The 14,389-nt window shown below is 32.6% G+C and overlaps 2 protein-coding genes across 2 annotated transcripts; both read right to left on the bottom strand.

Annotated features, from left to right (window-relative positions):
• Window positions 1-1,253: 1,253 nt before the first annotated feature.
• Window positions 1,254-3,759, bottom strand: LOC126664920 (uncharacterized). The gene is made up of 3 exons (XM_050357547.2): window positions 3,618-3,759; window positions 2,155-3,358; window positions 1,254-1,703 (listed from the first exon to the last, which is right to left on the bottom strand). The coding sequence occupies exons 2-3, from the start codon at window positions 3,330-3,332 to the stop codon at window positions 1,589-1,591; spliced, it is 1,293 nt and encodes a 430-aa protein (XP_050213504.1). The 5' UTR covers window positions 3,333-3,358; window positions 3,618-3,759; the 3' UTR covers window positions 1,254-1,588.
• A 1,530-nt stretch (window positions 3,760-5,289) lies between these two features.
• Window positions 5,290-10,290, bottom strand: LOC126665100 (replication factor C subunit 3). Its single transcript, XM_050357801.2, has 11 exons — window positions 10,116-10,290; window positions 9,885-9,995; window positions 9,158-9,190; window positions 8,602-8,773; window positions 8,256-8,437; window positions 7,905-8,041; window positions 7,678-7,776; window positions 7,507-7,576; window positions 7,359-7,433; window positions 6,568-6,613; window positions 5,290-5,771 (listed from the first exon to the last, which is right to left on the bottom strand). Exons 1-11 carry the CDS (start codon window positions 10,197-10,199, stop codon window positions 5,713-5,715), a joined length of 1,068 nt encoding a protein of 355 aa, XP_050213758.1. The 5' UTR covers window positions 10,200-10,290; the 3' UTR covers window positions 5,290-5,712.
• Window positions 10,291-14,389: the final 4,099 nt, after the last annotated feature.

Genomic DNA, 14,389 nt, shown 5'->3' with positions numbered 1-14,389 from the left:
ATAAAGTCCTTATATTTTTAAATATTATTAATAATATAAATAAAGTTTTAAATTAAATTATTAATTTGAAAGCCTTATATGTTAATTTTAAAGTTTTATATGTTAATTTAAAAAAATTGAAAATTTTAAGCACCATTTTAACCTTTTTTTTGGATAAAACCACTTTGAAATGAAAACCACTATCTAAAACCGGAGAGTGTAACTCACTCTCTGAGGTGAGAGTGGGGAGGGGTGTTTTTGAGCCGAAATACGCAAGTTCAGGGTATAAGTGATCCTATTTTCCAGCTTTGAACTTTTTTGATACTTTGACGCAAGTTCAGGGGTGAAAGTGATCCTTTGTTCTTTTATAATTATATGTCCAAAATTTTTGAATTCTATTTTTTAATATCTAAATTTTTATGATTTTTTTACCAACTACGACAAAATTTTATGTAAATTTTATATAAAAAAAATTATATAAAAATTTGATCGCAATTAATAAAAGACGTAGATACTTGAATTTTATTTGAATATGACTATAAAAAAATGAAAATTGAACATAATTATAATTTATAAAAATTAAAAAGTTTAGTTGTAATTGATAAAAAAATATAGAAATTTAGATTTGAAAAATAGTTTAACTTTTTTTATCATAAAGTACGAAAAGGTTGTATAGAGAGAATTTAAAACCCAAAAAAAAATTATATAATGTTGCCGTTGCGCCATATCATTTGTACTACAAACCAATGTCGCGTTACCTATGTGAAAAATTTAATGGTAAAAAAATTTATAACACAAATGTTCATTGACTTTTTGTAACTATGACACGCACAACTATGTATGAGATAAACATTCAAAGACAAAATACAAAACTTGAAATATAAACCAAATCATTGCAAAAGTATTCTTCTACTTTTTTTTTTTTTTTGATAAAAAAGTATTCTTCTACTTATTAGATTGTTGAGAGTTGAATCTAATCGATCATTTTTTTTTTTGGCCATTCACTATGATAAAGCCAAACATCTCGTTATCTATAGATCTATAAACTAATTTTATTTTTTTTAGAATCAATAAACTAATTAAATTAATCAGCCTCTCAAAGACCATAAAACAAAAAAACTGACCATTATTGCACATATAAAAGAACAGCCAAAACCATTTCATCTAAGCACTACTTTTTTTTATTACAAGTCATAAATGAAGGAAAAAGGACTTTTCAAATTTTAAACAGAGTTTTGATGAACTTCATAATGTTAAAGGAACTAAGAAATTGATAAAATGTAAATGCTCCTGATATTATATAGCCTCAATAATAAATAGAGGCAAATTTCATAAGCTAACTGGTAAAACCAAGTAGAGCATGAAATCACTGGACTGTAATAACTCATAAGAACATCATCCCCTTTGCACAGGGGTGGCTACTTTTTCTAAAGATGCCCGTTACGCAAGTGCCTGCAACTTCCTTCATAACAAATATACACAGATAAATCTGCATCTCAAGTAGATTTCACTGATCCGAATTCAAAACCTTATACCAAAAGGACAGGATGTGCGTAGTAATACATTCATTTCTAGGAAATTAGGGATTCAAAACTGAGGATTCGAAAGTTCATCGCTGCTCCCAGTCCTTCAACTTCTTACTTCCTTTAGGTTTAGCGATAGGAGCATTCATTCCAGCCATTTTTGTATTATACTTGGCACGAAGAGCATCATTATATGTCCACCTGCAACACACATCATCAGTTTTTGTTTTAGGAAACTAAATATTACCCAGTCTGTTCCACCACTGACAGTGCACTACTATTTATATATCAAGAAAAAACATTATGCAGATCCAAACATAGGCTGCCATCAATTGATAAGTAACAAGTTTATTTGTTGTGCTCAATTCTAGCAAATATTTAAACAACTAAAAGTGGAATATGAGACCTTAATAATCAAAATTAGTAACGATCTTATTGGATCAGAGCCCAATTTCTTTGTTTGTTAGTTCAAAATAACTAGCTATAATATTTATTTACAGTCACACGAACAATAATAGAGAAAAATTTATATCAAGTTATGGCGATTTAACTGGATTTATTTCAGAGTTTTTCTTGTAACTCTAATCAATCATGCTGAAGAAAAAGGGAGAGCAGCAAAAGATTTTTAATAATCAAAGGGAAAGCAACTTACGGAGTGTTCCAATCTGTAGTATCCTCATTGACAAGATGGGTCCATTTAGTTCTTCCACTACGACCAAAGTGCTTAACTTGCATGACCTTGGGTAATATGGATTTGTCCATCTTATCTTCTCCAGTTGGGGCAGAGAAATCACGCTTGTAAATGTCATTGGATCCAGCAGTGGCATCAGGATTATCCTGGAAGAAAGCACCCTTGTGATAAAATTTCTGCATAAACCTCCACTTCTGCTTTGGCGGTGCAGCAGGTTTGGGATTCTTCCTCTCCCACTCTCTCCTCTCCTCCTCTGTCATATTTCTCACCCTCTCGACCTCTTCCTTCTCCTTCAACATTGCCTCACGATCCTCTCTATCCCTCTTAATTCTTGCAATCTCTCTCACCTTCCAAGCTTCGTACTCCTCAGCCTCATTGATTTCATCATCAGTGTCAACATCAGCAATACTTGCCTCCAATTCCAAATTCTTCTGGATAAGTTCGTCCTTCTGAATCTCCTCGACCAAGATTTGCTTTGTCTCGATCTTCCTCGCCTCCAACTTCCTCCTCGCCTTTTCCTCGAGCTCTATTTCTTCAGCCTCAAGACGCTCACGCTCAGCTATGGTTTCCCTCTCTGCCTTTGGCACAAAGATGGGCTTTACCATGGCTTTACCCATCATTTCCTCTTCAGAATCAGTCTCATATTCAGATTCCTCTTCTTCCTCCTCCTCTCCTTCTTCCTCCTCTTCTTCAGGAGGGAAAACAGTTTGTTCTTGCTCTCTCAACCGTGACTTCTCCTTAATCAATCTTCTCCTTTCCTCCACCGCGTCTTCATCATCTTCCTCCATATCCGCCCATTCCTGTTGCCGAATTTCCTCCTCTTCAGTGGAAATAATCTCAGCTTGTCGAATACGCCGGTGATCAGCTCTAACTTCCTCACGGTTATCAATTTTACTCTTGGCCAAACGCCGCAACCGAGGATCATCTTTTCTAGCAACATCAGAATCTTGATGAGCAGGAAAAGCTTTCTCAAGGCCAGCTGCCCTAGTCGTCTTTATATTATCATCTTCATCAGCATCATCCGCCCACTCGGGCGCTTTACCCGGCCAATACCTTTTCACTTTAGTTTGGCCAATTTTACCTCGAAGCTTATCCCTAACAGCCAGGGCAACATCACTAACACCGGCCGTGACCGACATGACGGTTTAAATAGTGTATGCACTCCCTGAGACCAGAAAACAGCCAAAAAAAAATTAAAATGTTTTTTTAGGGTTTTTGGATGTTCCTTGTCGTTCTTCCTTAATTTGATTTTCAATTGTGTCAATTTTATTTAAAATAAGAAAACCCACTACACAACCATAGCAGAAACTAACACGAATCGAAGAGGAACGATAATGAAAGAAAGATTAATAAGTAACAATTGATCTAACACGCACGGTGCAATAATTTAGTGAGTTCAAAAAATAATAATAATTCAGTCGTACCTTTAATTTGCTGCTTTCTATCGAAATACGGTGCGATTATCGTCCAGCTCCGATTGAACTAGAAACCTTAAGTTGGCCTGACCGCCTGAGAGAGGTTTCCGGTGGGCATAGGCGCAATTTATTTTATTCTGGATTTTAAAAAGAATGACGAAAATTCGTTTTAAAATTAATAGGATGCAATAAATTTGGGTAATTTACAATAGCCTCCCTAGACTATTGTCTCTATCAGAACCGTCACTAAATTTTAATTCGTACTCTAATAATTTCTAAATTTTTATTTAAGTAATTTAATTGTTGTTTTGACATAATTTGATATAAAACTAAAATGACTTAAGTGGCAATATGCCCCCTCAACTTGTATGCAATGGGCAATTAACACATAAATTAACTTTATGGGAAAATCAGTACACGAACTTGCTGATTATGGGCAATTTGCCCCATTTTAGCAATTTGCCCCTTCAATTTGTAAGTTAATTATATCCTAAATTGGCAATTTACTCCTTTAACTTGTAAGTTAATTTGCCAAAATGGGCTAATTGCTCATAATCACCAAGTTCGTGTATTGATTTGCCAACAAAATTAATTTATGTGTTAATTCTCATTGCTTACAAGTTGAAGGGGCAAATTGCAACTTAAGTCAAACTAAAATTATAGACATTCATATAGAATCCATTTGGCATGTCAAACGGCATAGACGAGCAATTTATTAAACGAAAATTTATACACGGTTGGAATATAAATTAAAATTAAAAAATAATTTGAAAAAAACTACATGAGTCTGAGACAATTATTATAAAGTACCAAATAAACTAATAATTTGAACTATAATTTAGGATAAATTGGTCATCTAGGTTCTCGCCTTGTAACACTAACATAAAAATATACTTTTTCCGGTTCATAGTATTTGTCACATTTGAGAATTTCTTTTGATTCAAAAATATTTATTATTTTAAAATATCAAAAAAATATTTATTGTCATTTTTTTCAAGTGTATCTCTATAGTATAGCTTAATAAGACTAAAATGATTAATCAAACAAAAAAATAATTGAATATGAATAATTTAATTAAAAAAATGTATATATCAAAATATATTTATTACTTTCTTAATTTATGTGAAATGGTCAGATGTGACAAATATTATAAAGTGGAGGGAGTAATTAATTATTATGACATTTAAAATTTCATACATTATATAATTAACAAGTTTATAAATTTTTTATATTATATATTAATTGTTTTTCTAGAAAAGGTATTATTGTTTAAATTTTTAATATTTAAATTACTTTAAAATTCACCCTTTTGTTAATTAGTAATGATAATTAGAAACTGAATCGTAATAAAAGTTGCAATAATTCAAAATAGACTTTTTGTGTCAAATTTTTACTTTTTATTTTTTCACAATTACAAGTATAATTGTCAAGAAAATTGTTTAATTTGCTAATATTTGAACTTCAAAAAATCATAATTTCAATAAAATAAAATTTAAATTTAGAAAATCATGCTGTTACTACTATCTTTTTTGTAAAATTTAATTTGCGATCATATTAAGAGTATAAGTTTATTTTAATCTGTATAAATATTGCAAAAAAAATCATATTGTTATAATTATTTTATATTTTACAGTATTTACAAGCACAATTTTTTATATAAACTATTGAACTTTTATGAAAATATGGCATTAGGCTGCTACACTTTCATGTTGTTAACATTCAGTCCCTGAGCTTTTACATTTGTTGTCATTAGGTACTGAGCCATCTTATTAGATCAAACTGACCAAGATAGGATCCAAGCTCAGGAATAAACATGCAAGGGGACATGATAAGTGAATGAACAAAAGTTCCAAATGTAGTCACATGGCAACAAAATTTTGTTCAACTGAACAGCGACTATGCATATCATCACAGAGGGCAAGACTTCAATACAAATACTCTCAAGATATTCATATAAATAATTAAAGTGAAAAAGGCTCGAACACAATCCAAAATACTGGAAGAAATCGTACGGAATCATCTTCCGATAACTTCTTGAAATATATAGCAGAATTGATGCGCATGGTTCGAAAGTGCAACCAAGGATGCTATACATCTATGTGCTTCAGCCAAATGTAGCAATAAGAAAAGCTTTATATAGGCTCATGAACTTGGCCACAAAAGCTGCAAACGTTCATCAAACACAAAACACCATTGAAATACCACTCAGGTCAGTAAGAGATATCAAAAGAAGATCATATTTCAGTGCGTATGAATATAAAAAGAAAATGAAGTGAATGACTCCCTTATTTTGTGGAGAGCAAAATGATCGTATTAAAGAAATGAACTGCAGATCATGGAATCAGTAACCTTATACTGACAATAAATACATAAATCTTATTTCATCATCGCAGTTGAACTTTCAAAAGGTTTTGCTTAAGAGAAAAGACAGAAGAGATTCAAGACGGTGCTTCCTCATTCTTGCATTTGAGATGAGCAAGTTCATATTTAGGGGTTTTTGATATGTTCTTTGCCATCTATATGAGTAGATTTTAAGAAAAACAAAGTTAAAAAAACAAATCCCCCCTCCCCCACATGTTATCCTGGCGGTATGAATGGAGAAATTAACACAGGCTACCATATCAAAATACATTAGTTGGCAAGTTTAGAACACGATTGACCAGTAAATTGGAGGTTTCAGTAGTAAATTAAATATGACAAAGGATGCACACTTTCATTAGTCAGACATATTCAAGGGATAAAGAAATATATGATTAAATAACAGAATGCTCATAATGAATTAGCTGGGCGGAGAACAGGTTGAGAGAAAAGGCTTGTAATCTCTGCATGCTAAGATGAAGTGAGGTCTTCATTACAATATTACAATATCACAAATAAGAAAAAAACGACAGCATGACAATAGAATTCTATGTACGGCACTGATTTTCTTAGAATATACTTTTCAGCAAAAATTAAGTACCTTCAATGTGAAATATGGCTTTTTGTCCTTGACGCATCCTATGTTCCTGTGGAGAACCAACAAGTAAAATATAGGAAATCTTAAAAAAAGACGAGAGCTACAAATAATATGTCCATCATAAAATTCATAACTAAGACAACATCCTAGGACAAATTTGCCAGAGATCCTTTAGCAGGTGGTTTTGTGAAGAAAAAGAAAAAGATGCCTCCTCTCAACATTTCACAATATTCTACTTTCACTAACATCCTTGCATGATCTTTATCAATGAGTATGAAACATGTAGCTTCAGTTACAAGTATTACTAATTTTATTTCCAAAAAAATGCAGTTCTTGCAACACCAAAGGAATGTGAGAAACCAGCATCTGGCAACCAAAGCTACAACCTGACTGACACATCATTTACACTTATGCTGCTATGCATGCTGCTCACCTTGAAGGCTTCTTTCAAACAATCCAAACTTGATTTGTTAAGATGTGTTAGCAAACAATAAGGTAAACCATTTCTTATGCACCCAACCCAAGTATGTGCAAAATCCAGAAGGTTCACTATTTAGGTTCTGTAAACATTTGCATTGCCCGATTATTGCCAATTAAACACTCTAAAAACAAAGGGGTTTTGCAGCAAAAAAGAACCGCATTCATATAAATTATTATCACACATAACCAATTTATATACACCATCAGTGGAATAGGAAGGCCAATAGAAGTAGCATTTATGATCGGGCCAGAATACTCAAAGCAAAGGGCATAATAAAAAAATCAAAAAAAAATGAAACTTTAACTGATCTTACATAATATGCAGCCCAGTGGGAGACCTCATGCTTTAATTCCTCATCCAATTTCTTCAATAATTCAAAGACCAGCCCCTGAGGGTAAGAACAAAATTTAGATCAAGAGTAAAAATGAAAATTAATGGTGCAAAATGACTAAAATCGTTACCTTCAAAATAATCTCAGGAGGAATACAATTAACAAGTAGTTCATACACCTTCCCTCGAACCTGAAAGAGCCTAAAGCATGAAGAGACGTTATAGATCAGAAAGTTCACACGAAGAAATCGATACTTTAAAAGGCCTGTCACTATCCAATATCAGAAGGATAAGTATCAGACCTTTTAGGACTCTGCTCCTTCATTATGTCCGATGCTATTTCAGAAATGTATTCCTCCCAGTCCATTGGAGGTATTGGCTGATTACTGGTAAAAGGATACCTACAGTCAAATGCCATACAGAAGATAATCAGATGTTAATTGAAGTAACACTATATTTGCAATGTACATTGAATATTTCTTGAGCCAGACAAAAACAACTACTAACAATAAGAGCTTTGCTACTTAACTGTTGCACTCGACAAGTCTCAAATGACAGTACAGCTCGCCTAAGGCTTCGATTTGATTTTTCTGCTATACGAGCAGCAAATCCATCTGGAAGTTGCAGGCTTTCTTTCTTCCCAATTAACTCTAGAACCTTAACAATCTGAAGATTTAAAACACGTGATCAATAATAAAATACCAGCAGTTTTTACATTTTTTTACATGTATAAAATTTACATTGTAATCTCAGTTGAAGTCTTTGTTTTATAATTTTATTAAAAACAACAGAAGGATTTAATGTCTGCACTAAAATCAACCTGCAGTTAATTGATATAAAAATATTAATATTTAAGAAGACAATGAAACCTTTTTCCAACCTGTTCCTCTGATGGTGCACTTATTCGAACATTCAGACAACGAGATCGGATTGCTTCAGTAACCTTTGAAGAGCTATTGCAGCATAGAATCAGCCGGCAATAGGCACTATACTTCTCCATAGTTCTACGAAGAGAATGTTGTGCCTCTCTTGAAAGTTTGTCAACTTCATTGAGCACTAATACTGACAATGCAAAATAGAATGTCAGGACTGAACTAGTATGCTAACTAAGTATAGATTCCAGGTGAAGTCAAACAAAAAGTAGTCAACAAGTAATTATTGAAGTTCACAAGATGAACAAATTCAATGAGAAGAAAGAAGGTACGAGAGAGGGGAACTAGAATTACTTTTGTATCCTTTTCTCCCTTTCATATCAACGAGAGGACGATTCTTCGCTATCTCTTTGATTACCTCTTGTACTACATATCTATCCTGGAAACCCGCTTCACCAGGACTCATCTCAATATGATTTGTACTTGATAACATGGTAAGCTCCACATTGATGGTCCTACTTCCAGCCTGAAAAGTAATTACAAAAGCAAAAGAATTTATCTTTTCATATATCATTAACCATCATCAGTACAGCTGTAGTGACACTTCTATTAAGCTAGAAACAATAACATGCTCATAGATTTAGCCACCATTACATAAACTAGAAATTAATTTTTACTAATCACTTTGGACATTATAAGGGGTAGCAACAGTGCAATAAGTCCTACCATTCAAAAATACACATTTCAAACAATGATCTTTCTAACGAAAAAATGTTTTATGTCTGCCAATTTTTCAATTAATAAGAAAAAAAAAGAAGTAAACAAATAATCATCAACTTCAAAAGAATAATTACTTAAGTAAATAAAAAGAATAATAAAAGAGGAAAGACATAATAGATGATAAGCTTACTTCTATTTTCCATGCCTTATTCTCCACCTTCACCTGCAATCAAATAATATCCTAGAGTCAATTTATTGAAAAACCAAGTCATAATAAAAAAAAAAAAAAAGGAGAAAAGCTCAAGACATCAATAGACTTTAACAAACAAACTTAAATCAATAAAAGAATGATAAAATTTCTATTCTTAATTGTCATTAACACTCTCTGCAGCTATGTTTTAGCCAATCAGATCTTTACTGGTCATGCAGGTATATTAGCCTTTTATTCTAGCCTTTTATCATTAAGGTTTTTAAGTTCTTAGCTTGATTTCCGTTTAATCAATGCAAGCTGAACTCATCATATAGACATGGTTTTCAAATGGGGTTTTGTAGTTTCTCTATGATTCTGTTTTTTTGCTGAAATATTGATGGAATTAGGACAGTTTGAGCAGTATACCGAAGCTTGATTTGGGTTTCCGTTCTATGGGTCAATGACCAATTGTACTGATGAAGCTGATGTTTTGTTAGAAATTATAGAAGAGTTAATTATAAGGTGTTTTATGTAAATGGTAAGTTGTGAAAGCTGAAATAGCAAAATTTACAAACTTCTGGGGTTATGAAGCTAGTCCAAACTTATCCTGAGCCTTTAACATTCTGTGATAATTCCTGATAGACAAAAATATATCTTCTACTAATTATCCTAATAATTAACACATTGATTATTCAACTATAAAGAGTAGAAGAAAAAAAATAGTGACCTTCTCAGCACTAGGACCAAAAATCTGGCGAATAAGAGCCATAATTAGGGTTTTCTTGCCAGAACCAGAGGGGCCATAGAACAGCAAATGCGGACAGTCTTGTTCACTGACCTAAAATCAAAATAAAAATCAATAATAAGGGTAAAACAATCAAAATCAAAAACCCTAGAGTTAAATTGAAAGCAAAACAAAGTAATTAAATGAAATGATGAGACGGGAATTTAAGAGTACCAGTTTCTTGAGGTTTTGAGCAATGTCTTGGTGGACCACAATCTGGTCTAGGGTTTTGGGTCTGTACTTGTCTACCCACAACATCTTCTTCTTCTTCTTGGTCTTGGTCTTGCAGTGAGTAGAGCGAAGTGGCGGGAAACAGAGAACCGAAGCCTTTATTTTACTTATATATTCACAAACCACCGGGGGAAATTGGAAAAAGGGTCATTTAAGCCTTTAAAGTTTGACTTTAAGATCAAATAAGCCTTCAACGTTCAAAAAAATTCACATATGTGTTGGCAAATAATCGCAAGTGTACGATATCGCTCAAGTAATATAACTTGGAAGACCAAGTATCGATCCCATAGAGACAATGGACTTAATCACTAATTTCAAATATTCTTTAATCGGCTAGCTAGAAAAATCAATAGGATTTTGTAATTTAATTAAACTAATATAAACTGAAAACAAATAATAAAATATGATTTAAAACAATAAGATTAAAAAGTTCAAGGATTGATAATCCCAAATAAATAAGCAAAATTATGGAATAGGATTTCTTAGTGATTTTATCGCGAATCGAGCTATTCTAAAGCACCGAATCCCGCCCTCTCAAGCCTCAAAGATCCGAATAAAATTACAACCTAATTAACTAACCAATTATTAACTCGCTCTCACGATATTAAAACTGAATTAAATAATCAAATTATAATTATGAAGCAAACTCAACGACTACCTAAATTCCAACCCGCTCTCACGGCGTTTTCCTCTAAGTTCTTAATTATCTATGTCTATTTAATTAACAATCTCTCAATTAGTTAACTAAACACAATCTCATGAACTAAGTAGCTAATTTAATCCAAGCAATAAGATTAATAATTAAGACACGAATTAACACTAACCCATCCAATCCAATTAATTACCAATTTATAAGTTCATATCAACCCTCGAACAAGGGTTTTAGTTACACATATTAAAACTGAAACAAAACAAGAAGGATGATGAAGAAGAAAGCATAATTAAACAATAAATACCGGAGTTGTCAATTTCGGAAAGAATCGTCTTGATTAAACTTGAAATCTTCAACAATCGTCTTGCAGAAACTAATTATAAACTACTTATAAACTGCTGGAAAAAACTAAACTAAAAGCTATTTAATAAAAACTAAATTATAACTACTCTAATCTAATGTCTAATCTATTCTACATCTTAAATTGAGTCTAGTACAAGGTCTTTATATAGTAGGAGAAGTTCCGGAGTCTTCTAATTCGTATTACAAATCAATTTGTAATAGGAATTGAAATTGTAATTTGAGGAGGAATTTCAGTCCAATTCAAAGTCTGCTGCACGCCAAATTCTCTTCTTTCCCGTTCGGGAAGCCATAGTTCCGTTCGTGACATGCCCAATTTTCTTCTTTCCCGAACGGAAGCCTCTTTCACGTTCGAAAAAACTGTAGACCGAAAGCTTTGAGATCTGATTCCTTCTTGAGTCCCGAACGGGACAAGGCTTTTTCGTTCGGGACTCATGCTCACTCTGCATGGTTTCCGTTCGTGAAACCTTTGTTTCGAACGGGAACATCCCCTTTTTTCCTTAATCTCGTTCGAGAACTTCAATATCTTCGTCCGCAAGCTACGCTTTTACTCGTACATGCAATCCACCATAAATTTGCCCCAAATAGTCGTTTTTCACCTAATTTCCACTGAAACACTAACAAACACCATTAAACGTAAAAACGCCAAATAATGTATAAAAACAATACTACACATGATGAAAACCGAGTAAAATCGACCCTAAATATAGGAGTAAAATACTCCTATCAAACCTCCTCACACTTAACCTTTGCTTGTCCTCAAGCAAGAAATAAATCTTACTCTACAAAATATGTTAGAAATCCTTAGCATATAACTTAACAATAAATCAATCAAAGAAATCCCCGACCCTATGAATAATATGAAAAACAACCTTCTAAAACCGACAACTAAATAATGATGCAATCAAATAACAATAATAATTTTATGACATAATTCAATATAACAACGGTTACTAACTCATTAGTACAAGGTCAAATTGAATCACACTTCAAGCTTCACTATCACTTGCGGGACATGGAAAATAATCAATTTCTCACTTAGGCAAATCATAGCACAATTTAGTAAAAACTAAGCTAATGACATCAATATTTCAACAAGTAGGGTATATAACAAAGAAAGCTCACAATTGAAAACATGAATATTCACCATAAGCTTGCTCATAGTCCCGGACTCCGCTACTTGATTCGGTAATCAACAAAAATCATATGGTCTTTTATTGGGTTGTAATGTGGCTAAGGTAAATGGTAGGTAAAAAGGATAGAACAAAGGCTAATTATCAACTTAATACACTATTTATTACTACTATTAACTTCTAGGTTGATCTAACTCCGGTTTTGCGTTTATGTGAACTTATAACTTTCTTTTCTTTTTTTTTTTTTTTGAATTACGCTCTACTCATTGCTTTTTGCAATCTTAGAATTTTTTTTCTTTTGAAGCTTTTGCTTGCAAATTTTTATCTCTCTTTTTTTTTCAATCTTTTTCAAGGCGCAATCTTAATCTTTTAAGCACAATGTAGTTCACTTTCTCTTTTCACTAATCTCGAGTTATTAATCACCTATATTCATCATAATCATAACAAATAATATATAAAGTCGATAAGGTAAACAAAAGAGGTAAAGCATAGAACGGTAAATGGTAAAATATGGTAAAAACAATAAAAAGTTTAAGGCTCAAATTGGTGTAATCTAGGGAATAAAGGGTAGTCTATTTAAGTGGTCTAAAAGAAAGGTTATACCTAATTGCCATAATCATCTAATTGTTGAAAACTCAATCGTGTAACTTTAAACGGACACCGAGCAAGTTCTAGGAATAAAACATGAAATCAACACTCACAACAAGAAAATTAAGCTCAAAACTCTCAAAAGTGTGTAGTGTTATGCCATAAACTCAATTCCTACAAAAATTATGCTACTTATGCCAAAAGTTAAAAACGACTATAAAAATAAACAATCAACATGTCATGAATCCGCATCAAGTTATTCAATTATGTTTCAACGATTTGAACAAGTCTAAATTTTGAATTTACCCTTATTTCATCGGATTATGTCAACGAATTATTAAGTCATTAAGCAAGCATCGCTTATCAATTGTCGAATTAAGAAGTCGCGTTTATACATTCATTGATTCGGAGAAATCTAAGATTGACAAATTTAAAAGATAACACCAAATCAACTAACATTTTTTTCATAATTGAAAGACAAAGATTTAAAGCAATACAAGACATTGAAATAAACTACAAATATCCTAAAACACCCTAATACTATCTACTAAAACACAAAAACACAAGAAAAACAACAATAATAAAAAAACACAAACTAAACCTAAGAAAACATAAATAAACAAACAATAATAAATAAATAAAAATTCTAACTAAATGATATGTTTTTCCTCCATCCTCACACTATTTCATACAATGTCCTCAGTGTAATGAAATAAAAAAAAAATTAGAAAAACATGAGTGTAAGATGAAAGGAAAATTATACCTCTTGGGATTGCCTCCCAAGTGCGCTTTAGTTAGAGTCTAAAGCTTGACTCTTCGCGTAAGGTTGCTAAAAATACAACCTAACATGAGGAAGCCGTCTTGGTAGCATCTTCTTCCTCTTTTTCCTTGTTGGCTCCTTCAAATAATACTTGGATGATATAGAGTATGCTTGTACTCTATAGTAGGGAACATGAGGAGTATGAAGCATATTCATATATTTAGTAATATTTCCATCATACTCGGAATCAAACCCTTCTAAGAATGGATCTTTGAAATCAAAGGCTTTGTTAAATTCCTCGTAGAGTACCGTAATACCAAATTGCTCTCCACTTTCATTATTTAAGCTTATGGATGTTGTAATTGGGTGGAAAATCGGAGTTTCAAGTTCACCATCCTCACACTGTTCTTTTTCGACCTCTACATGTACCTTTGTTGGATGATGTCCAACTAAGGCATTGACATATGGAATTTCAGCTATCTCATCCTCACTATTGATCGGCACATCGTCAACTTGAACCACCTTCGTAACATATGGATTGTCAAGTGATTTTCCGCTTCGAAGCTCAATTACTTTTACTTGCTCTTTTATATTTGATTCTGTTGTAGATGGTAGACCATCTTGAGCTATATTTTGAATCAAAATAGCCAATTGAGAAATTTGCGTCTCAAGATGGTGGTTGACCGCGGCTTGATTTTGGAAACCGGTTCTCATCTCCTCAATG

This window comes from Mercurialis annua, linkage group LG1-X, assembly GCF_937616625.2.
Source record: "Mercurialis annua linkage group LG1-X, ddMerAnnu1.2, whole genome shotgun sequence".
NCBI classification, from domain to species: domain Eukaryota; kingdom Viridiplantae; phylum Streptophyta; class Magnoliopsida; order Malpighiales; family Euphorbiaceae; genus Mercurialis; species Mercurialis annua.
The sequence above is the reverse complement of the archived record's forward strand: the minus strand, read 5'-3'. Positions and strand labels throughout refer to the sequence as shown.

What these genes read in the sequence shown, in the direction of transcription:
- LOC126664920 (XM_050357547.2), bottom strand. Translation starts at nt 3,332, where the DNA reads ATGTCGGTCACGGCCGGTGTTAGTGATGTTGCCCTGGCTGTTAGGGAT. An exon ending in ACTACAGATTGGAACACTCC is followed by an intron (nt 1,704 to 2,154) that starts GTAAGTTGCTTT and finishes TGTGTGTTGCAG; the next exon opens with GTGGACATATAATGATGCTC.
- LOC126665100 (XM_050357801.2), bottom strand. Translation starts at nt 10,199, where the DNA reads ATGTTGTGGGTAGACAAGTACAGACCCAAAACCCTAGACCAGATTGTG. An exon ending in CTCAAAACCTCAAGAAACTG is followed by an intron (nt 9,996 to 10,115) that starts GTACTCTTAAAT and finishes TTTTGATTTTAG; the next exon opens with GTCAGTGAACAAGACTGTCC. An exon ending in TTGGTCCTAGTGCTGAGAAG is followed by an intron (nt 9,191 to 9,884) that starts GTCACTATTTTT and finishes ATTTGATTGCAG; the next exon opens with GTGAAGGTGGAGAATAAGGC.